The 25344-nt window shown below is 28.9% G+C and overlaps 1 protein-coding gene across 4 annotated transcripts in view; it reads right to left on the bottom strand.

The window, feature by feature from the left end:
• The window catches only part of LOC107446821 (uncharacterized), a 69489-nt gene that overhangs the window by 26247 nt on the left and 17898 nt on the right, over positions 1–25344 (bottom strand). For 2 of the 4 annotated variants that reach the window (XM_087157720.1, XM_087157722.1), the window contains exon 2: positions 4368–4409. The exons of the other annotated variants lie outside the window; for them this stretch is intronic. In XM_087157720.1, coding sequence (XP_087013846.1) covers positions 4368–4409 — 42 coding nt within the window. The remainder of the gene's footprint in view (positions 1–4367; positions 4410–25344) is intronic. 4 annotated transcript variants of the gene reach the window in all.

A 25344-nucleotide genomic window follows, 5' to 3' on the forward strand; every position in this document is an offset into this window, starting at 1 on the left:
TTCATTCCTACTATTTATTTAATAATACATAAGTACTACCCATTCCCGTTATTTATTCACTCCCAATATTTATTTTATATTTATTCATTCCTATTATTCATTTAATAATACATTAGTACTACCCATTCCCACTATTTATTTAATATTACATTAATACTACCCATTATTTATTCAATATTTCGGACATTTTTGAGAAATTATTCAAGTAAAATATGACTGAAAGAAATAGCAAAATTTCTGAAAAATATAGCTGCTTTCTAATAAAACTACATTGGATTAATTATGTAAAGGATATGCATTTATAAAAAAATTACTGGAGTATTTGCCATCTAATTTACAGAAATATGTCCCCTTGATAATTATTAATGATACATGACAAAAAGCGTTGAAATTTCAACTTTTTTGACTGCTCTTTTTCATTTTCCTTTCAACGAGAATCGTAATTTAATTCAATTTAGTTTGTGCATATTACAAAAAAACAAACCCAGAACTAGAATTGATGCCAATCTTCACCTAACTGTTTAAGAATATTATTGGCAAATGGATTAAAAAATTTCATTCTTCACATTGAATATTTTTGAAATAGCAATTTTTCTTTGATTAAAATGTTCACAATTGCTGATGAACTTTATCTTGGGGTTTCGCCAAAAGAAGGTACGATTATTTAGTGTTCCATTACCGGAAAGGAACTGGAAGCCGCTGCCTTAGACTAATCAAGACGAAAATGTGTTTATTCTAGAATGTTTCAGAGTCATGGGATACAGAATCAAGAGTGACTTAATCTGGAAACAGGTTAAACGCAATAGGACTGAAAGCAGTAATTGATCCTTAATTAGTATTTGCATAATATGATAAAAGTCTTTTTTTTATGAAGTGGTTTAATCATGTGTATTGAAGGGCTTATCAAAATTTCACACTACATTCAAATTTCAATATATTTCCATTTTATTTTTTTGCGCAAAAAGGAAAAAAAATCGATACCGGTATAGCTCGAAATGCTTTCTGTAACTTTTAACTAAATACTAATTATAAATTCTTTTAACTTAGAAACCAGACTACTACAGATATTTTGAATTTAATTCAGAAAATAAGAAGTATCGTTGCTGACTTTTAACAACACTTTGAGATAATTTATTTTAGATTCTGTGGTAAACGGAATTTTCATTGTAGCACAAAGTTTGAATTTTGAGAACAAACAGAAAATTGAGAGATATTCATGTGCTGGAAACTACTCTCCCATAATCTGGTCTTCCAAAACACATAATTTATGTCAGAATCTATGGCTAATGCAATTTTCATTGTAAAAAGCTTGAATTTCGTGAACTTCAACTTCAATACAATGATTCTATAAATAATTTTTTTTATAATTAAAAGAGAAATTTTGAATCAAATTCCAGCAACGAGCCAGTATTTGACATCTGGAACTTGGTTCAGGAAATAGACGAATATATGAATTAATCATTGAGACAAGCAGGTCTTATTAATCGGCAATTTTTTAGTAAAATTAATTCATGAGCTCACCAAATCTGAGCACGATTCGCCCCGCCGGTAATAGGACACTAATAAGCCTGGAGATGATATGTGACGAAAACTGTGACCGTGATTAGTATCTGAAATCAACTATTATTGATGGATTTGAACTTCAGAAGGAATTATGAAGCGATTGATCATCTTCTACAGTTATGCAGATTAAGCAAGCCGGAACAAAGATCCTTGGAAATATAGTATTTCGTGATGAAAGATATAAACATGAAAAAATTCATACAAAGGATTGATTAGCATTATATTTGAAGAAAACTATAATTTCGCTCCCATGAGCAAGCACCTTGATGATATATTCAAAACAGCTGACAACAAGAATTCTTAGTTTGATCGTCTTATGCGAATTTCATTTATTTTTTATATTCTCAAAAGTGCTATCAAATAATAGGTTCAATGTAGGATTATACATATTGTACTTTGAATTTTAATATCAAGCAAATTTTCTTCAACTTTAATAAGGTACTAAGATGAACAACTTAAAAATCAATTCGGTGTGCCAAACACAAGGTGCTTCAAATTGAACCACAATATCGTATAATTAAGTAAGTTACAGGTACAGTGACGAAAAAGTATAATTCTATGGGAACATAAGAAAAAAGAAAAAACTCGATAATTTTTATCTAAGCGCGTTGTTAATGATTTTGGTAAAACTAACAACAAAATATGGTTTGGTAATACGTTTTAAAATTTGGCAAATATGACAAAATTTGGTAATTTTATCGTGATACTTTAGAACATGTTATAAAAAAATTTATTCGGTAAAATTTACTTATTGTTTTGTGTTTTCAACATAATGCGAGGTAAAAGGAACTATAATTTTAAAAACCAAAATTTGTGTTAAACCGTTATATATGAACGGAAAAATTACCAAATGAAGGGTTAAATACCGTGATATTTTGGTTTTTATTACCAGAATTATGGTTCTTTTTCGGTTAAATTTACGTATTGTTTTGTGTTTTCAACAAAATGCGAGGTAAAAGGAACTATAATTTTAAAAACCAAAATTTGTGGTAAACCGTTATATATGAACGGAAAAATTACCAAATGAATGGTTAAATACCGTGATATTTTGGTTTTTATTACCAGAATTATGGTTCCTTTTTATCAGAAATGTCCTTATCATAAAGTACAGTAATTTTACCAAGTTTTTTTTTTCTCTGTGTAGGAATACCTTATTTGATCATGTGGTTAAACCCGTAATTCAACAAATTACTATGGTTGCAACCTTATTTCAAGTTATGTTATGTTTCAGGATGTTTAACATGCACCAATATTTTTTTAAATGCGTTTTATTAAAATGAAATTGCAAAACTTTAAGAATTACCTATAGAAGCGGGGTAAATCCATATTTTCTTATTTTTATGTGCACAAAATTAAAATATACGCATTTAAAAATATTCGCGTTCATCAAATCATAACATTTTGCTCGTTGGCAGTAATCTTAGGCAGATGTCAAGGCGAACCACATTACCTAGTAAGTTAATTTTTCATATAGCTGATTATTTGAAACTATAGTTCAACTTGCACGAAAGCACTATTCAACTAAGTATTTTATTAAGGCTGAATGAACTGCGTGCAATATTATAAGTCCTTCTCCTTACCGATGTCATACTTCAACCTGCATTGTTAAAAATATTGCAGCACAGTAAATAATATTATTGTACAAAATTCGATGCAACTTTTCATGGTTCCAATTCATCATACTTAAACTTGAATACATGACTTTATTGTACAATTTAAGCCAAACCAAGAAACATTGCTGATTTTAAGGTTGCAGTTAGTTATGGATCAAGAAGCTAATGTGACTGTTCACTGAATGAATGTTTTTGAGTGTGTTGAATGGATTTTTTCTGAGAGTGTGAGAGAAATCAAAAAGTTGCGTGTCATACACTGTTTGAAATTTCTCGGAATAAATGGTTAAATAACAATTTATTCAATTATTACTTTACCATAGTCAAACAAAACAGTTAAAAAATCGTAGATAAGATGGTACTCAAACTGTTATCTGTGAGAAAAAATGTTTATCAACTGTTTTTACCTAATACAGTAAAACAACCAGAATTTCCTCGCACAGACTAGGCCCACGTAACGAAGCCACTTAGTTCTTTGCAGCTGGGTACATATCATAGCAGAGAAGGCTAATCTATCAATCTCATGATCGACAAAATGTGGGTTCGAGTCCCGGCATTGACACCATAATATTTTCTCCCTTCACTTCAGATAAAGAGTTTTCAGTGTCCTGCAATTCCTAACTTGTAACCCCTTCTCGATGACTTCTAGATGGCAGCACCATGAAGTTGCTCAACACAAAATGTCTAGCAATTCCTGTCTCTTACGATAGGCGAAACATCCAGATAAACTAATTGAATCACATTCCACGACTCATTTGATAAAACACAACCTAACTCCATTACCCACCTTACGAAAATTTTGGATCCAATGTCCAGTTAAATTCCTTTGTTACGGTTGGGAAACCATGCTAGTCGTAAATGGTTAAAAAAACATATAGTTTTGTATTCATGGCTTTTTAACTATACTAGTTGTAAGCGGTTTCGAAACCGTAAAAGTAAAAAAATGTTCTTTACCGTAAACTTTACGATTAATTGGATGGACAGACTGCTGCCTGTTATTTTACCTTAATTTTAGAATGAAAATTCCATCAATGTATAGTTGTCAGTATGTGCAGAATTTTGCGAATTGAAAAAGACTAATTCATGCTTAGTTATTTAAGTGAAAAGCAGGGTAAGCGAAAGCACACATCAAATCCATGCAAAGAGGTTAGGGTAAAAGAGGGAAAAGTAAAAGAAAGATGCAGAAGTACTGACCAAGTTAAGGTTCTTGTCGGAATCTGCCACAACTTCCCAAAACTACAAAAGAAAAGCAAAACAAAGCAGTAGTCAGTTAAAGCGACTGACACACACAAAATCATTAGTTTTCATGAATAAAATTCAGACTACTAATTCTATTCACATGCAGCAAAACATTCATTATGTGTGCTGATTCATGTAACACTCGTCTGTGCTGATTTTGCAAAAGGCAGGGAAGCCATAGACTAAACAAAATTGCTTAAAGCAAGGTATTCTAATGAGCGGTGGACGTTGGTTTTAGTAGCCATAGGCAAACCGAAATTTATTATTTGCATTTTCAAATTTCTTGATTCAAACACATAGGAATTTTAATTACGCACTGTTGATGTAAATTAAAATTATAAACCTAAAGTATTGCTTACGCTAATCTGAAAAATTTAAAAAAAGTTATTGTAGCTATACTTAAATCTTGAGATATAATTAAATCATGAAATAATTGTAATAGTATAAAATTTTAGATAATTCAAAATAAAAGAAATTGTTCCAATTTTAATACTTAATCAACTTGAAGCATCCTCTGAAGCAAAGTCCTGGGCCAAAAAAGTTCTGAAATGAGTTGCCACTGTTCCTTCGTGAATTTTCATTGAATAGTAAATATTTTTTAAAAGTCAAAAAAAAAAAAACAAATTTCGCTTCATACACAGTAAAAAAAAAATTATGAAGCAGTAGAAAATTAACTTCTTAACTTCTCTCTTCTTATTAATCATTGAATTAATAATAATCAAGTTAATTCATAATTGAAACACATATAGACATTTTATATTTAAAAATACAGAAATATCTCGCTTTACCGGGATTGGATTATTCCAGTAAAGCGAGAGTCACTTCTTTTATTGTTTCGGTTTATACGAAGAATAAAAAAAAAGGCAAATAGAGGGATGAACTGCACATTTAAAACTATTAAACTTAATTGGAATGATATCGTCGAATCTAGAATAAACCAACATACTTTTTTTTTTCTATAACTTAGAAAAAAAAAGTATGGTTGAAATTACCACAATATGGTAAAATTCTGACTCTATGGGAACACCAAAATGCTTGGTAATTTTTACCAAATCGCTTTGGTAAAAATAACAATTAAATATGGTTTTATAATATGTGATAAAATTTGGTAAATATGGTAAAATGTGATGATATTATTCTGATGCTTTAAAACATGGCAAATCATTTATTCTGTCAAATTAACTTTTTGGTGATATATTTTTTTGCTAAAAGTGTGGTAATAAAAACTGCAATTTTGAGAACCAGATTTTCCGGAAAACTGTTGACGGAAAAATAACCAAATAAATGGTTCAAAGACTTTTTATTTTTATAAGAGTGATGGTTATTTTTACTAGAAATGTTATTATCATAGAGTATGGTAATTTTACCAGAATTTTTTTCTCCTTAATCTAGTTGTAAATTTAAATAAATCATTTATAGTCACGTTCACTCTATTCCCTCTTTAATATTTAAATTAATGTCCATTTTATATAATCGTAATAAAACAAAATTTCGCGCCGTGCATATTTTAAATCTTTTGCATTTTCACCAATCCAGAATGAAGCCTTTTCCGACTTTTTCACTAAATTGAGAATATGCTGCATATCAAATATTTCAAATTATCAAATATTCTTAAGCCTAAACTTTTTCTTAAAACTTAGTTCAACTAAATGCGTCCAAAGTTTACAATAACAGAAAAATTATCTTCAATTTTAACTTCTAAAAATGTCACTTTAGTAATGATGATACACTTAAATTGTTCATGTTACTGTAATCGGTGTATCGTGTCAATTCAGACATTGTATGAGATAATACAAAGTTGCAACTTTAAGCAACTTTTATAATACAAAGTTGCTTAGTTGAATGACATCCAAACTGGTGATGATGTAAACAACGCAAACAACTGTCAGCGTTATCTTTTTAAAGATATCTCAAAAACAGTTGACTTCAGAGAAAGCTTTTGATTTTAAATTAATATAAGACAATTTTTAACAATTTAATTTAAATCATACAATGCAGTATACATGGTTGCATTATGCCTCATTTATATTCCCTTAGAGAAAAAAAAAGATTTAGTTTTTTCAATTCTCTTTTAGATTTACGTCGAAAGTTCTTAAATCCTTTTATATTTTTTTAAAAGTAAACTCTGAAACTGTTCTACACGCATTCTTTGTAAAGACATAAAATAAAAATTATAGGCTTAAAGGTAACGAACCATGTATCGAATGCTTGTTTTTATTAGGAAAAAAAGCTTTTTTTGAAAAGTTTTTAACAATCACATTTGATATCATTACCAATGTCATTTGAAGGACAATTTTTTGAAAATAATCAAGGTGGCAGTGCTAACATTAAAAAACACTTAAGGTGCAGCTATATATTTTTTTAGTAATAAATTCAGTTATGCAGATATAATTTATTATATATATTCCATATTACATGATTTTACGTAACTAGTTTTAATAATTGCCAATGTGACACAAATCAAATTGAGAATTATAAGAAATAGACAGCACTTGCAAGCGCATTACACTATTAATTTATCGCCTTTCTATTTAGTCAAATTATATCACAAAGAAACATTAATAAAATTAAAGAAATTATAAAAGAAAAAGTTCAATTACGAAATCAATTATGAAAGATCAATTGCGGTATAAAGTACCAGAACTTTGGATGCATCTTTTGTAAAATGCATTTTTACCGTAAAATATTATCCCATAATTTTGGCAAAAATATAAATTTAATTCGAGTACAGTAAAAGCTACGATATATCAGATTTTTTATTCCGTAACATGCTTCGGTAAAAATGGACTTAACGGTAAAAAGTACTGGCACTCTAAGTGTCAGTGCTTCTTACCATCATTTTTTGCAATGCAGCTCTTGCTAGCATATCACACTGTTCGCATTTATGGCACAGATTTTAAGATCATAGCCCCACTTAAAATTTATTTTAGAAATTTTTATGACGGAAAATATTTTTTGAAAATCAAATCATTGTCTCATCTTACAAACAATTATTAAACATGGAGTTAGTTTAATTCTATATTATTTTCTTCCAAAATTTACGGTAACAGTTTATTTTACTGCTTATATTATTATTTGGGTTTCAATTCATCAAACAAGTATTTGGTGATTAAGAGTTAAGTTAAATTTATTTATGGTCAGTTAAGTATTTACTTATGGTCAGTTTTAAGAGATGACCCTTACTTATCAAACCCTAGGGGGGGGGGGTATCTTTATTAGTAAATATGGGTTTCAGGATTTTCAAGCGCTGTAGTTTTAAGGTTTCCCAATTTTTTTCAGCTACGCAACCCTAAATAATCAATCTTCTTTCGGCGGAACCCCAACTTTATAAATGAAGTTTATTGTGAACTCTAACTAATTGTGAACGTTATTACCTATATAACTGTAAAACCATTTTTAAAATATTTATTTAGAGAAGTGAAGATTTTTTATTGTTTTATCATTAATAATCATATATTAGGTTTTATATTCGACAGTTAAATTAGTTGTCTTAGTATTTTTTCTAGCCTAGCTGCGAATTTGTTTTTGGTGTATATAAATAAGTTGAAAATGAATTTAAAAAAAAAACAGAATTATAGTTTATTTCTAAATTAAAATTTAAAATAACTGCTATAAACGTTAAAAATGGTTATTAGGAAAACGTAATAATTGTTATAAACGTTAAAAATGGTTATTAGGAAAACGTAATAGCTGCTATAAACGTTGAAAATGGTTATTAGGAAAACGTAATAACTGCTATAAACGTTAAAAATGGTTATTAGGAAAACATATTTCTTTATTAGTTATTTTATTTTGATTTGAAAAGCGCGATAGGAAATAATAATATTTATAAATGCTTATTCCTTTCAGATTTTGTTCATTATATTGTTGTTAGAAATATTATATTTTCTTTTAAAAAATGTTATTTCTATTTCATTGTAATTTTACTTGAAATAATTTCGCAAAAGGTAACCAAAAGATTAAATAAATTATGAATTATAGGTTGGATCTAAATGTATTCGGAGGTTTAAAAACTCATTACTGGCTGTAGAAAGTACTCACAGAATCCCTTTAACTCTTGCGCGGAACCCTAGGGTTCCACGGAGCAACCGTTTTGAAATCACTGTCTCAGTTACCCTTCCCTATTGTTTACCGTTACCTATTGTTTACTGAAATTTATCGCTTTTAAAGAAAACACTCGTTATCAATGACGCGCATTATCTTGTTTGCTTAAGAATATATTTTTCGAAAATATATACTTTGAAACTGTTAGCTCCATAAAAAATATTCCTCACATAATAAAAATTTTATGTCACTTAGAAAAGAATGACAATTTTGTAATGGTCTCGATATAACTCTAAGTAAGCTGTGTAATACTAACCTTTAAAAACCGTCGTTGAACAGACGACCCAATTTTCATGGGTTTACGACTACTAATGTTCAACTCCGTAGCCTTGCAATTTTGAACCCAAACCAGAAGACAAGGTAACGCCTGGATCGAGTATTGGGAGAAATTTGCCTTTGTGAAGGACTTTTGGGGGGAGCTAACCCGCATTTGCGTTGCATGGGGAGGAAGACCACGAGAACCACCCACGGTTAGCCTGACGGCAAGGAGACTCCAACCCATGATCCATCTACCACTGAGGATATTTCACGCCAGCACTGCGATCGGTGCAAGCCGGTTGCGGAATTCGTATCGACTGGGATTCGAACCCGGTTCGCCTCATTGGAAAGCGAACGCTCGTTCCCCTGAGCCATCGAGGTTCATCCCAGCCTTTAAGTATTAAAATGATTGCAATTATTGCTAGCAAATGATTGCAACGGAGATATTTCCGTATCGTCTTCTGTTGCGCCAAGTACAACCGCCAAGGTACCAAATAGATTTTAAACTTGCAATTTGTTTTCTTAAAAATCATGTAGAATAAAAACAAACACCTTCAAATTAGTTCCCTTCTATGCATATGTTCTTTTAATTATAATTGTTTAGAAATTTATATGTGTCTTAGGACTGGTTCAGACTTATAAAAGCACATAAGTCCAGAAATAAAAGAAGCCTAAAACTACTTTTTAAAAGAAAGGAATTTTTTTAAAAGTCCTTATAAGCCGCATCTGACATGCCAGGGATCGTAGGGCCTCATAAGGCTGAGCTTCGATTTAGCTTTAAGTCAAAAACTTTATTAATCGTCACAGAGATGAATAAATTATTTCTAATTAACAAACTATTATAATTTTTTTTAAATATCTAATATTTTATATGCAGAAAATTGTTACTAAAGGGTTAAAATGAACATAAATTCATCCAAATTCGCTCGGCATTCACAAATGTTACTGTCATCACCAGGTTAATTAATTGTTCCGGCCATTGTGCGAAGTAACGGAAGTTTATTACGGGGATTATAAATTAAAAGGATGACAAGTTTCTGACTGGCATTAATTATCTCAAGTTGGGGAATGCAGCGGTTGCAAGGCGAAAATGATTTCAGGCGGGATTTGGCGAATTTCAATCTTAATTTTGAATAAAATTTTATTATAATAAGTGGAGATAATTTATAAGCTAAGTAGTTGTCTTTTATACAGTTTCGTAATGGCCACATAAATACAAATAGCTAGTAAAATTAAAGCGTTTCAGTTTTTGAAAGCTATATTATAGTTAATTTCAGTTCAAAAATTTCTATTAAAAGATAAATTTTAACGATTTTTTAATTAGTTTGGCTTTGAAGGGTGTGAATTTTGATTTAGCAAAATAACAGTATTTTTATTTTTACATGATCTGACCGTCTGTTTTGAGAACTAGTAGAACAAGATACAACTCTTAGAAATGACAGGTTCAACGCATTTTGTATTGAAACATTTGGAAAATGCGACAAACATTCGCTAACTTTAACCGCTAAAACAGGACGTGATAATTCCTTTAATTTTCTATATGTTATTGGTATGTATATTGATTTACAGAATTCTATGGAATAAATTCCGTGCCTAGCACGTTCTGACCAAACATGAATTGTTGGAATTATTGTAAATTAATGAAATTGAATCTTAAAATTCATAAAATATAATATTAGTGGCAAAGGAAAACAGGTTAAAAGAAACAATTTTAGACGAAGTTATTTAAAAAAACTTTCAGCATCAATATACAGCTTTTAATAGAAGGTTTTAAGACAATTGCAATATTTTATTTTTAAGGTATTTCATCAAATTAAAAATTGTAGGAAACAGACGCTAACGGGTTCACAAATAATAATTAAAACAAGAAAAGAAAAAAAACAGCATTGAAATCCTCAGTTGTGATTCGACATAGTTGTTTTTATTTCGGTTTAAGTATTTTCTGACCCCTAATCTGTGCAATTTTTTTCCTTCCTTCTTTGAGAAGAACTCTAAAATATAAATATTAAGAGCGGCAATTACGGAGAACAAAAATAAAAAAAAATATTAATAAATAAATAAAAAAATATTAGTAAATAAATAAAAATAATTTAATAAATAAATTAATAAAAAAATATTTATAAATAAATTAATAAAAAAATATTAATAAATAAATAAATAAAAATATTAATAAATAAATAAAAATAATTTAATAAATGAATTAATAAAAAATAAAAATAATAAAATAAATAAATAAACATTTGAAGCAACAATTTTTAAAAAAAATTCTTGTTGTTTTTTTCCTTTCGCAAATTAGTATCATGATATTTGTTTATATTTTAATGCCAGAGTCAGCAAAAAACTGCCGACCGCGAAAAGATTTGTTTCGACGCTTTCTTGACAACGGTGGCTTCGTTGCCAATTTTGATCTGCCAACAACACAATCATTGCGGACCAAGAACAATTTCATTGTAGGTGCGGTTTAAGCGCGAAGAGTAAGTTGTCACTTAAATTTAGAAATAAGAGATAACATCAAAATGCCGCTTTTCAGTTCTTCGTTGTTTCATGGAATGACGATAAGTTTGTCTCGACTGAATTTTGTAATAAGTGAAAAGACTTTATTTTTACACAAATGTTTTTTACACGTATGAGGACAATGAACAAAAGTTGAACAACCGTAATTTGTCCTAAAGCTTCTTTTTATGAGCACCAGCGCTTAAAAAAGGATTCTTAAAATAATATTTCCTGTCTCTTGGAATTGTATCTCTATGCCGTATTCCTACTTAAATTCTGAAAAAAAATTCCCTGATTTTTTTAAGCTTTTTTTAATGTTTTTTTTAAATACTTAAAAACTATTAAAAACACATTAAAATAATAAATATTGATGTTAATCTATCAAAATTGCAATTTCGGTTTTGTAATTTCGTTTCGTGGTTGAGATGGGCTGACTTGGTGGAGTCTGATTTTCTTGCAATTAATGAAAAGAATTGGAGATCTAAGGTAAATCGGAAGTAGTTATGGAGAAATCTTCAGAGGAAGGCATTGGCCCACATTTTGCTGTCTTGTCAACTATGATGATTATGATGAATTTCGCTTTCAAATACAATAAACACAACACTTTTTGAAAGAGTAATTATAATAGCACTTATTCATGGAGAAGAATATCATGGTAATCAATAACGAGATTTCAGCAAAATTAATTGAAAAATGTCGCCAATTCAAGAGATACCAGATTCTACGATCTAACCATTTTTTTTTTTAATTTCAGCACAGTTTTATATCTACATTTTGGAGAAACTCGGATTAAACAAGACAGGAATAAAATTTGAAATTTAACGGAAAATTTTTCAAAGAGTTTACGTAAAACAAAATGAAACAAAATGAAACAAAATAAAACAAAATTAATATTTCATAAATGAAAAAAAAAACAATAATTATAACTGACGATAACTTAGCTTGAACATTTAATATAATACTATCCCACAGAAAAATAATTTTCGTAAAATTAAACAATGCATCGAAATAATATGTATTAAGAGATTCGTCAGCAATTAGTGCCTGAAAAATATTTTTTTAAACTAAATTATTTGGCTATATTTCATTGAAACTAAAAGCATTCTAATTGTTCGAAAGACATAACAAAGATACAACAATCGACAATAGCTCATAATATATTAGAGGAATTTAAAGGTCCTTATATAATAAATAAAATATGAAGGTTTGAGACAATGAAGAGGTTTATCACAATAACAAAAATATAAAGATCCAAACCATTAGTTTTGAGTTAGATTTTTTGGTGTTGTGAATTATTGGTTTCTGCGAGGTTGAAAGGTTTGTTTTGCTAAAGCTAAGAGAAAAAACGTTCATTTATTGTTTTAAAATTTTTAAAAGTATTTTAATCGATATATTGGAAATTTTTTCAATAATTAACTCGGTATTTAAGGAGAGACATTTAATAAATTTTATATTAGGTCTCCATGTAATAAAGGAAAAATTAGAGGAGTTGTTACACAATATGGCGGGCTGCACATTGAAAGAGCCTTACGTTTGCATTTGTATGCGCATATCCCCTCTGCGCATGCTGATGCACACATATAGGAATTTGCCTCCCGTATGCCTCTTGTTGCCCGCTCGCTCCCTCAACGTGCGGCTCATCTACGAGTCTACAGCAAGGCACTGATTATCATGTGATCGGAAGGGGTACTTTTCCAGGTTCCGCAAATTTCAGAGGCCCCCACATATTAAAATTTAAAAGATTATAATTTTACACTTTATTTATGGTTGCGCTTTGCTGATTCATTAAACTTTACAGTCTATAGTATAATTTTTACTCAAAAATATCAATCAAATCAATGACGCAAGATGCATATGTGTCAATGCTAACTTTAACACCTGGAAAAAAACAGCCGCAGCGTATTTTTATTTAATCAAAAATCATAAGGAGTTTTTAGTCCATTTTTGCATCACGTGAATAGACGCAAAGCACCAATTAGATTCTCCATCTTTGGGGACTTTCCAAACTAACTTAAAAACTGATTGGTTGAGCTTTAGGACACGTCACGATGCGTATAGCAGAAATCGCTCTGTGTACACGGGTATTATTCTGGCATATTTATAGTAAAATTAAAGAATTATAGATTTCATAATTAATGAAAATGTTGGGACTCTCATACTTGACCAGGGCCTCAGCTTCTAATATTTATTATCTTTATATCATATATTCATTTTCACTGAATATATATTTATTTATCATTATAATTCCTAGTGCACTTTAGTATCCAAATAGAGTCTCGGTGCTGTCATCTAGTGTGGCAGAAACTAGACGTCCAAATTAACATGACCAACGGTATCTCACCCATTGTGGTGGTCCTGAAAGAGTGGATACCACCTCTGGAGAAAGCACTAGGTCTGCTTATCGGCAAGACCGATTGTGCAGCTCATTGGAAATAAAAAATATTTATTTATCATATGTTAATCCATTATCCAAGAAGGCCGGGCATTCGGGAGCCATAAGAATTCAGTTTTATTATTAATTGATTATAAATAATTCCGAATAAAACTGAATTCTGAAAAATTTTAGCATGTGTTTGAATTTTTCTAAAAACTAAAAAGACATATTAATCTATTATCGAAGAAGGTCAAGCATTTGGGGGCCAGAAAAATTCAGTTTTATTATTAATTGATTACAAATAATTCTGAATAAAACTGAATTCTGAAAAATTTTAGCGAAAGTAAATTAGCACGCGTGTAAATTTTTCTTAAAACTAAAATGGCATATTTATCTATCATCGAAGAAGGTCGGTCATTCGGGGGTCAGAAGAATTCAGCTTCATTATTAATTGATTACAAATAATTCTGAATAAAACTGAATTCTGCAAAATTTTAGTGCATGTAAATTAGCACGCGTGTAAATTTTTCTTAAAACTAAAATGGCATATTTATCTATCATCGAAGAAGGTCGGGCATTCGAGGGCCAGAAGAATTCAGCTTCATTATTAATTGATTACAAATAATTCTGAATAAAACTGAATTCTGCAAAATTTTAGTGCATGTAAATTAGCACGCGTGTAAATTTTTCTTAAAACTAAAATGGCATATTTATCTATCATCGAAGAAGGTCGGGCATTTGGGGGCCAGAAGAATTCAGCTTCATTATTAATTGATTAAAAATAATTTTGAATAAAACTGAATTCTGCAAAATTTTAGTGCATGTAAATTAGCACGCGTGTAAATTTTTCTTAAAACTAAAATGGCACATTTATCTATCATCGAAGAAGGTCGGGCATTCGGGGGCCAGAAGAATTCAGCTTCATTATTAATTGATTACAAATAATTCTGAATAAAACTGAATTCTGCAAAATTTTAGTGCATGTAAATTAGCACTCGTGTAAATTTTTCTTAAAACTAAAATGGCATATTTATTTATCATCGAAGAAGGTCGGGCATTCGAGGGCCAGAAGAATTCAGCTTCATTATTAATTGATTACAAATAATTCTGAATAAAACTGAATTCTGCAAAATTTTAGTGCATGTAAATTAGCACGCGTGTAAATTTTTCTTAAAACTAAAATGGCATATTTATCTATCATCGAAGAAGGTCGGGCATTCGGGGGCCAGAAGAATTCAGCTTCATTATTAATTGATTAAAAATAATTCTGAATAAAACTGAATTCTGCAAAATTTTAGTGCATGTAAATTAGCACGCGTGTAAATTTTTCTTAAAACTAAAATGGCACATTTATCTATCATCGAAGAAGGTCGGGCATTCGGGGGCCAGAAGAATTCAGCTTCATTATTAATTGATTACAAATAATTCTGAATAAAACGGAATTCTGCAAAATTTTAGTGCATGTAAATTAGCACTCGTGTAAATTTTTCTTAAAACTAAAATGGCATATTTATCTATCATCGAAGAAGGTCGGGCATTCGAGGGCCAGAAGAATTCAGCTTCATTATTAATTGATTACAAATAATTCTGAATAAAACTGAATTCTGCAAAATTTTAGTGCATGTAAATTAGCACGCGTGTAAATTTTTCTTAAAACTAAAATGGCATATTTATCTATCATCGAAGAAGGTCGGGCATTCGGGGGCCAGAAGAATTCAGTTTCATTATTAATTGATTACAAATAATTCTGAATAAAACGGAATTCTGCAAAATTTTAGCGTACGTAAATTGGCATGTGGGTAAATTTTTCTTAAAAATAAAAAAGCATAGTTCAACAAATTAAAAATAAGGTTTACAATGTATGCGGATAAAAATTTCGAATTTAAAGGCTTTTTACGTTTTACGCACATTTTCCTTTTGAAGTATTAAATTATAATGGCGTTTTAATAATATTATAATTTTTTTAAAAATATTAATTTTATAACTTTTTTTGTTCTAGAATAATTGCGTTTTAAATTTTAAAATAAATTTTTGGACCCCCTTTGTTTTGATTATGTTTCGGCTAAAAAAATTTATAAAATAAATAAATAATAAAATTATCAGAATGTCAGAAATTTTAAATCTCTTGACGTCGTGAATAAGAACATTTAAATTTTGAATTTCATTGTTATAATCGGAGTCCGATTAGTTTTAAAAACTATTCATGCTGGCAATGAAGGTCTTATGAAATAACTTTTGTTAACAAGAAAAAAGACCGCCTGTGGCCTATTCGAAGGCTGAAGATGGTGTTTTCCTATTATACAGAATAAAAAGTGCATAAAAACGAAATAAACTTGAAATATTTTAATTCCTCTCTCATCTGAACTCACTCAAACTAAACTAATTTGACGTGTTCTTTTACTATGAAAAATTGAACAAATTATAAAAACAGCAAACTGCGAAATTCTCATGTGAAAGGAAGAGCGTCAAGATAAAGGAATTAAATGACAGTTCTGTATTTCGAAATCCTGATTTATGAGGTCGTTGGTTTGCTAGTTTGCTGTCTTAAATAATTACCCAAATACATCTTTTGAAGCTTAAAAAGAATATTTATAATAAAAAATATTGTTTAGAGGAGGGGATCCCATCTTATTACTGAATAACAATTGGAGAAAAATTTATTTTTTTCTGTTCTCCTTTTTTATTTTTGCAATTGTTGTTGTTATTATTATTATTTTGGTTTTGGAAAGAGAGCCTTTTTATAAACTAAGAGTCTTAGATGTACTACAAGAAAAATTTCTAAAACGAAGGTTTCTATCTCGAACTGAACGAAGGTTCTGAAGAACTTTCTCAAAAATTCTCGATCCGAAATTATTTTGTGACAGTTACGAAAAATTCGAATCTCTACAATTTGTGTAGAAGTACAGTTGTTAGTGTAGACAGAAGTTAAAATACTTGATGAAATACTTGATATAAAATACTACAGTGCTACGGGGCAGTGTATAAAAGACTGAATAAAGACAGTGTATAAAATACTTGATATTTAGGTAAATCAGTTATCATGTAAAATTATTACAAAATTAAAAAAGTGCATCGTAAAAAGAGTTTCGCAAAATTGAGCAAAAATGTGTCAAAATAGCCCCGAAACATATAATTTTCAAATTTTAAAATCACATGTATTCAAAATTGAAATAAAATATAGTCAATTTTGAGCAAAATGCATAGTCTCAAAAGTGAAAGGAGATATGCGTGAAAAAGAATGTTTGTTGGCTGCCGGCAGGCTTTGAACCAAGATCCTTTGTGTTCGTAGTAGGATACTCCATCCACCATAGCTCTAGGAGTCTTAAGAAGCTTTATATAGTGCCACCGCCATGAAACTAACTTAGATCGGTAATTTTAATTTCAATTTTTGTTTATTTCACTACATCTAAAAATACTTTTACGAAACTTTTAAGCAGTTAACCTAATTTTTAAATTATGACTGTAAATGTTCAATGAATGACAAGACAAATGAACTTTAAAATCACGTATTGGGACAAACTAGTCTTCATGTCACAAGCATTTGCGTTATCCAATGAGAAAAAAGTCTCGAAAGCCTATGACGGTTAATCCGACAGTAAAGGGATTTTAAACCACAATTCGTTCACCACAGATGATAGTTTTATGTCAGCTCTGTGGTCTGTGCAAACCGGGAATATAATTCGTATTGACCTGCTATTGTTTTTATTCGAACCTGGAACCTGGGTCGAACCTGGGTTTGTATTCGAACCTCATTGAAAAGCGAGTGCTTTATCCCCAGAGACACCACGACCCTCTAAAATGAAGATTTGGAGAATAAAGAAAAAAAATTTACTATTATTAGTTTTATTACTTAACAAAAAAAATGTGAACATAACACGCACTTATAATGACTTTTTATAAAAATTATAATTAAAACTATTTCGAAATTATAGTTCTTATTATGACATACTTAGTAAGAAATACAAAACTGAAAATATAAATTCAACCAAATAAATATTTTTTATGCCCTGCTCTAAGCTGTCCTGATAAAATTACTAAATTTTACTGCATTACCAAATTTTACCGCAGATTTTAAAACCATATTTTAGTGGTAATGGTACCAAAATCGAAACCAAAGTGATTGGTAAAAATTACCGAGCAATTTGGTGTTTCCATAGAGCTAGAAATACGGTAAACTTCACCATATTCTGATTGCTTTGATTATACTTCTTTTTTTAATATTGTTAACATCTCAAGAAAGACAAAAATTTATTAATATTCAGTTCGAAACTGATGAATAATATTGCCTATAATGATAAATTTATACTAAATTTCGCAAATAATCAAAGTGTCAAAAAATTTAAGTAATAAACTCTAAGCTGAAAAATAGCACTCGGATGAAGACAGATAAATATACAATTTGGAAAATGCTTTCATTTCTGTTGAACCACACCCACTATCATGAGATCATAGCAAAGGAAAAAAAACTGGTTTTGTATTTTTAGAACTTTTATGACAATACTACTGAAAGATAACGCAACTGAAGATTTTTTTTCAAGATAAATTTTCGCAGTTATCTAGTGAAAAGTGAAAAAAGTCCACAGTTAAGTTATAATCTTTGTTCAAATATTTATTCAATTACGTGCATTTTAACTCAATGTAACTCATTATTAATTCATGTATGTTTCTTTTTTTTCAAATTGTAAAAATAACGAGAACTTATAACTTGCTGCCTCATAACTGCTTCATTACTTCTTGCTAGTTTTGTTTTGAATGGTTGTAATTAGTTTCCCTTTTCTTCTCTTTCCAATTTCTGTTTTTTTTTTCGATTAATGACTTTCCTTATTAAAATAACTACAATTTAAAGATTTTTTCTAAAAAAAAACAAACTTTATAGCATTAAGCAAACCAAAATTTATCATAAAAACCATTTGAAATATATTTTAGACATAGCTTTAAAAGTGATGTTTGTTTATTTCTGTTATCCTTTTAAAAAAAAAATAGTCTTAGTAATTGAGAATTGCTCGAAGTTTTAAAAAATAACTGTATCAGGTAACTTAGCAAAGAAGTAAAAAATAAATTAATTCATTCTTAGTAGTTTCAATAGGGAGATTTCGCACTAAATGTGTATGTACCCAAGAAAAAATACCAAACTTACGGGAATGAGAAATAAGAGAATTTGTAAAACCCCGAGAAGTTAAATAACTCTTAAGTAGCGGAATATCATCTTAACTTCGACTGTAAAATCAAGCAAAACAATTACAGCAGAGTTGGGCATTATTGAAGTTAAACTTCTTCAACTAAATTGATTAATAAAAGAATAAATTTTGTAATTCTAAAAACGGTAAAATACTTAGTTCATTGTAGATTTGGAGCAATTAGATAGCCATAATTTTAAACTAAAACCTATTTTTTTTTAATTAATTTATAATTGTTGTAAAATCGCACGATTTAGTTTAAAATTTTGTAATAACGAATCATCCATTGTTGATTTTGTGTTGACGTTCCTCTTAATCTATCTGTAATATGCCCATGTTGTTAATTTGAAGGTGGGTTTAAACAGAAAACAACATTCAACAATTATGAACAGCATGCTTGCAGCTTTGTAAGACCACACAAACGAAACGTAAACATAGGTAAGATCTTATAAACGTGAGCATGGTCAATAACTTTTAATCTTATGTACGGAGTGTACGGAATCTAACGTAATTTTGCAAACTCCTTAATAATAAAATACAAAGTTTACATCTTCACGGAGAAAAAAATTCTGGCAAAATTACCGCACTGCATGACAATGATATATATTTCTGGTAAAAAAAAAAAAAAAAAAAAAAAAATCATTCTAGTTCTGCAGTTGATAAAACCAAACTATACGGTATTTAAATCAGTCATTCTATAATTTTTACCATCCATACGGTTACAGTTTACCGGAAATTCTGGTTTTCAGAATTATAATTCTTAATACGGCACATTTAGTAAAAAATCTAAAACTGAAAAGTAAATTTGACAAAATAAATGGTTTTTATGCCATGCTCTTAGGCATTAAAATAAAATTATCAAATTTTACCATATTTGCCAAGTTGTTTTACAAATTATAAAATTACATTTCATTTTGAATTTTACCAAAATCATTATCTCGCAGCGTTTCGGTAAAAATTACCGAGCCTTTTGATCTTCCCACTGAAGTGTTAAATTTTATCAGTTTTGAGAATACTTTTTTTTCGTTGTATAGATAATACATATTTTAATACCAAAACTTAGAAGCAAAAATAATGAAATATTCCTGATAATTTGAGGTCAAAACTATTATTCCCAGTTAGTCATGGAAAGAAAACATCACTCCTTCTTAACAACAGATTAAAATTCCTAGAATATTTTTAAAAAAATAAATAATTTGAAGAAAAAAACCCGAAAGAATTTAAAGCTCGCTGCATTTTATTTCTTGTTGCAAGGAATTTAAGGAAATATCATAAATATCACGAAGTTATGGAATCCAATCAAGACACTTGAGGCAAGAAATCCATCATTTTACTTTCTGCTCTGCTTCCTATCAAATAACATAATACGAAATGCGTAAAACCAACTCAAATTAATTAGGCGAGCACCGTTCATTTTCTTCCCCCAAGGGAGTTCTATAAAAACCAAGAAACTTTCCAGCAATTCTAAACGCTTTGATGTAACGTAGGTTCTTCCTCGTCAAAGTTGGTGCCTGCAGCGGTCGGTTACCTAATAAGTTGGGAAAGAAGCCAACAAAAAATGCGTAGTCACAAATTACTTTTTCTTTTTAATTTCATCTTCTTATGTTTAAAGAGGATTAAATTAGAAAACACAGTTTATTTATTATTCATTACACTGTGAGAAATTACGGTAAAAAGTAGCGAAAGTGTAACCTGAGTGCAGCATCTATAAAATCAATTTTTTTAATTTAACCGTAATTTTTACAGTAGTTGTTTTCAGATTTTTTGTCGCGTAAAATATTACGGTGAAGAGGGATTTTATGATAAAATTTATTGTCACCTTGGGTGCTACTACTTTAGGTCGTAATTTGATTCGAAATTTTTTAAAGTGTACATGTTAACTTATGTTAACTCATGTTATGTTAACTTTTGTTAAATTTTTTTACAGTGTACATGTTAACTTATAAACTGATTTTAACTGCATTGTTAATATTGAAATTAAAATATTATAATTTTTAATATAATCTTCGTATTTTTAATTAGTTTTAAGCAAGGGCACTTTTTATTAAATAATATTATGTTAATCAAGGAGAAAGGTTACTTTCATCTAAATTTTATTAAAATGATTTAAGTACATTGATATTATCAATATTATAATATTTTTTAAATGAAAAAGTTTAATTTTATCATTTAATGTTTAATTAGTATGAATTAAGAACACTTACTGTTAAATATTTACTTCATGTTCACGCTAACAAAGGAAAAAAATATACTACTATTTAAGTTTAATTGTCTTGAATTAATAATATTGCTAAAATTAAAATTATAATATTTTATAATGATGGTTTTTAATTTTATCCTCTTATTTTTAATTAGCATTAAAGTAAGAACAACCTTTATTAAATGTTTATTTCATGTTAATTAAGGATGAAAATAACTTTCATTGCACTGATTAAATTTCATACTACATAATATTTTTAAATAACAACTTTAAATTGCTTCTGTAGTGTTTAAAGATTATTTCATAAAAACACATTATTAAATTAATTTTACTTTAACAGGTTAAAAAAGTTATTTTAATTTAAGTTTAATTATATATAATTATTTAAGTTTAATTATATACTTTTTTTAAGTTTAATTACACACTTTTAAATGATGACTCGAAATACTTTATCATTAGTATTAACAAAGAAAACTTTTAGTTAACATTTATTTTATATTAATCAAGAATGGAGGTAACCTTTTTTTTCTACGAAATGTCATCATTTTCATACAAAATATCAATTTAATAATTCTTAAAAATTATAACTTTCAATTGCTTTTCTTATATTTATAGAATATTAAATAAGAACATATTATCAATTGATTATCTCACTTTAACCAAAGAATATATTACTTTTATCTAAGCTTAATTGTTTAAATTTAATAGCATAGATTTAATTACATAGATAATATTGGAATTATGATATTCCATAATGATAACTTTTAGTTGTAACTTTTTATTTTTGATTTGCATTAAATAAAAACACGTTTTTTAAATATTTGTTTCATGTTTATTTTTTCAATATTCCTTTTCAGCTTACTTTTATCAAATTTTGATAGCATACATAATATTAATATAATATTACTCATAAATGATAACATCTAATTGTTTTTCCAATGTTTAAAGAGTGTTAAATAAGAATATAATAGTAACTTAATTATTTCATGTTAACAGAGGAAAATGTTAAATTTTGTCTAAGTTTAATTGACTAATTAATGTTGAAACTGTAATATTTTTTAAATTATAACTATTAAATTTATATTCTTGTTTTCAATCCTTTCAGAAAATACTTTTTTCATGTTAACCTTGAATAGAGGTTATGTTTATTTAAGTTTAATTGCATAGAAAATATGAACATTAGATTATAAATTATAACTTTTAGTTGCCTTCCTTATATTTAAAAGATATTAAATAAGAATATATTTTATTAATTATTAACTTTATGTTGGGGGGGGGGAATAGGTTATTATTATCCAAATTTTATGTTATTTATTTAATTTTATAGAATGCAGAAAATTTATAATAATAAAGCAAAATAAAAAAGGAAATATAGAGACTAATTTGAAAGTTATTCATATTACTTTTTTTTTGCATGAAATAGTTATGAAACCTCCGTAAAATACAATTATTTATCTTTTTAATAAATTTTCATATTTCTATCCATATGAAAATCTATACGATAAAAAACCGACGTTTTAAACTATCTATCTACTCTCGGCTACTGTGATTTTTCTAGATTTGTTTCCTTATTTTTTCATTTTTCGTAGGTAACTATTCGTCTTACATTTCAAATCACTGTAGTTTTTTCTCATTCACGCCTGGCAAGTTTGAAAAAGGGTGTCTGTTTTGAAACATTTCAACTGTTATTTACTATTATATATTTTTGAAGCGAATGAAAATTTTAATCAGGTAGTATCTGTCTCAGGTTTACACAAGCGTAGCTATCGCAGTTCATTTCGTAGCAATTAAATGAAACAATAAAATTAATAATAGATGCAATAATGTCTTTTTTCTTATTTAATTTAGGATTACATCAATCTTATGCTTAAATTTCTTAAGGTACTTGTTTTTGTTGTAATACCGATTGTCTCATATTTTAATTACCTAAAACAATATCATTCTTTTACGAAAATGCAAAATATAAAACCAAATCACTAAAACGAGATATATTTTTAACAATTAAATCGATGTAAATATTTTAAACTAAGCAAATAAACTAAACGAATGAATTTTAAAAAAAAAAATTAGATGTAGGTGTTGAATCTTTCACCTTTTGACAGTAAACAAACTCTCGAATTATGCTCTTATTTTAATGAGTTAAAGAGCACATTCTCAAGCACTCGATGAAATGCAATCTTCAATTAAGGTTAACGCAAAATGCCCAACTTGTCGCATTCCATATTGTCAATAGCATAAATATTTGACTGCATGGTTGAACCTTGAAAGACTTCGACGTCTACCTCCAATAGGGCGTCAAGGCCCTTCGCGAACAGGTTAAGCAAAAAGATCTCACGCAACCTCTTAAGATGACAGGTAAACAAACCCACGAAAGTAAAGATTTGAACGACACTCTTTAGGTGAGTTCGAAATAAATGGAGGACTTTTAATCACAGGAAGAGGCAATTATGCGAAATTGTTTTATGGCCTTTTGGAATTGGTATTTAGGCAACGTCGAATACCTCGGAGGTATGGTATGGGATGTTGGAATTAGAACGACTGCATCATTAAGGTGGATGGTAAAAGGGGCTTTCGACAGTGGAAAGTGCATAATTACAGGACAGGGCAATTAAATAACAGTTTCCGTTGAATTCGGAAGGGTTTTAAAAGCCAACTGCAATTAGTTTGCTGGAGCAACAGGAGATTCTTTGAAAAGTTAAATAGTGGCGCCCGTTAATTTGCAACCGATTTTGCATATTGTGAAATGAATTTAATTCCTGGATTTCAGAAAGCCGTATTAGATTCTGAATTGAAATGGGGGGTAATTGATCCTCATGAAATTAAGTTATCTTAACTTATATTACATTGATATGTATAGAGTGAGTTGAATAATATGAACAATGCTATATTAACTTAAATAAAGAATAATTTATGTCACTGTGTTTATGTCAATTTATGTATATAATGAAAAAAAATGGTGTACTTAATATTTAATTCCTTAAGACCTATTCATTTACACCGATTTCCTTCAGATTTTGCTTTTTTTTTTATTTAAAATTATATCCGTTAAAATTATTTAAAAATTTGTATACCTTGCAATTTGAAATATTTTTGACGATTAAAAACTGAAATAATAAATAATTATTTAGAAATGCTTTTTGCGTGGAAATATCTTCGGATGATTTTATAATTGTTAGCAAAAAATTTTCGATTTGCTTCAAATGTTCGTCAGTTATAGCGAAATACGGAAAAAGTAAAATTAACATTAGGGATCCCAAGCTTTTGACCGAATTCCTGATCAGACTATAGGGAACCATATTTTCCAGATTGCGGCTACCCCCATGCTTTGAAGAAGAAATATCCAAATCCGTAGAGAGAATAAGAGGTTATTGTAGGGGAGGTTTGGGTTTATTTGTATTTTTACCAATTCACATAAATAATGAAAGACTAGAAATCCTCTAACTCTAGATATTTATTGAAAAGGACAAAACACACATAAAATAAAACAAGAATAAAAGGAACAGGGGGTTAAGGGTTCGAATTAAACGTCCGTACTTTACGGCGGTTCCTAGCAGACTGTCTTAGTTCACCGCCAGAGGCGCTGTAGTGGGGGAAAGAGGAAAGCTTGTCACAGTATGTTTATTTCGAGAAAATATGTATTTGCGTTTGACTTCGTCACTTAAAATATCAATTACTAATTAATTAACATATTTAAGGTAGTCCTTCAAACTATTGAAGTTGAGTCATAATACGTGAAAACCCGATCATTAGATCAAAAGTTATCTAGGTGTTCACTTTTTAAAAAGAAATTTGAAAATGATATATAGCATTTAGTCAGAACCACTGGTTGTTTTTATTTTTCTCCTGTTTTTTGTTACCAATGCCAATTTTTACTAAAATGGATATGGATCAAGCAGAATACAAATAAACAAACAAATCAGGTAACAAAATTTTACCAAAGGTTAACGGCTTATTTTACCTATCTTATCACGCTTATCACTTATACACAATCCAGTACACTATCATCACATTGAAAAATAATAAAAGTGCCAAAGTGTCACAATATCAGACAGCTGACGATTTTGTTCCAGAACATATATAAACTCCTAATTATCAAATAGCAACCTTATCTGAACATAGAAATCTTTACAACTCTATCTGAATTCCATAAACGTGAAATAGGAGGAAAAAAAAAATGCCCGGATTTCCTCAACCCGAAAATTTTGAAGAAGCGGGAAAGGTATATTTTAAGACAGACAAGAGTCGAATATCCTAAAACTTTTTAGATAAAAAAAAATACTTTTTCGAAAGAAGCCAGAAAACTCTTGTCTCTTAACTGAAGTGACA

Source organism: Parasteatoda tepidariorum, chromosome 2 (genome assembly GCF_982258835.1).
Source record: "Parasteatoda tepidariorum strain Cologne lab strain chromosome 2, Ptep-v5.0, whole genome shotgun sequence".
Taxonomy (NCBI): domain Eukaryota; kingdom Metazoa; phylum Arthropoda; class Arachnida; order Araneae; family Theridiidae; genus Parasteatoda; species Parasteatoda tepidariorum.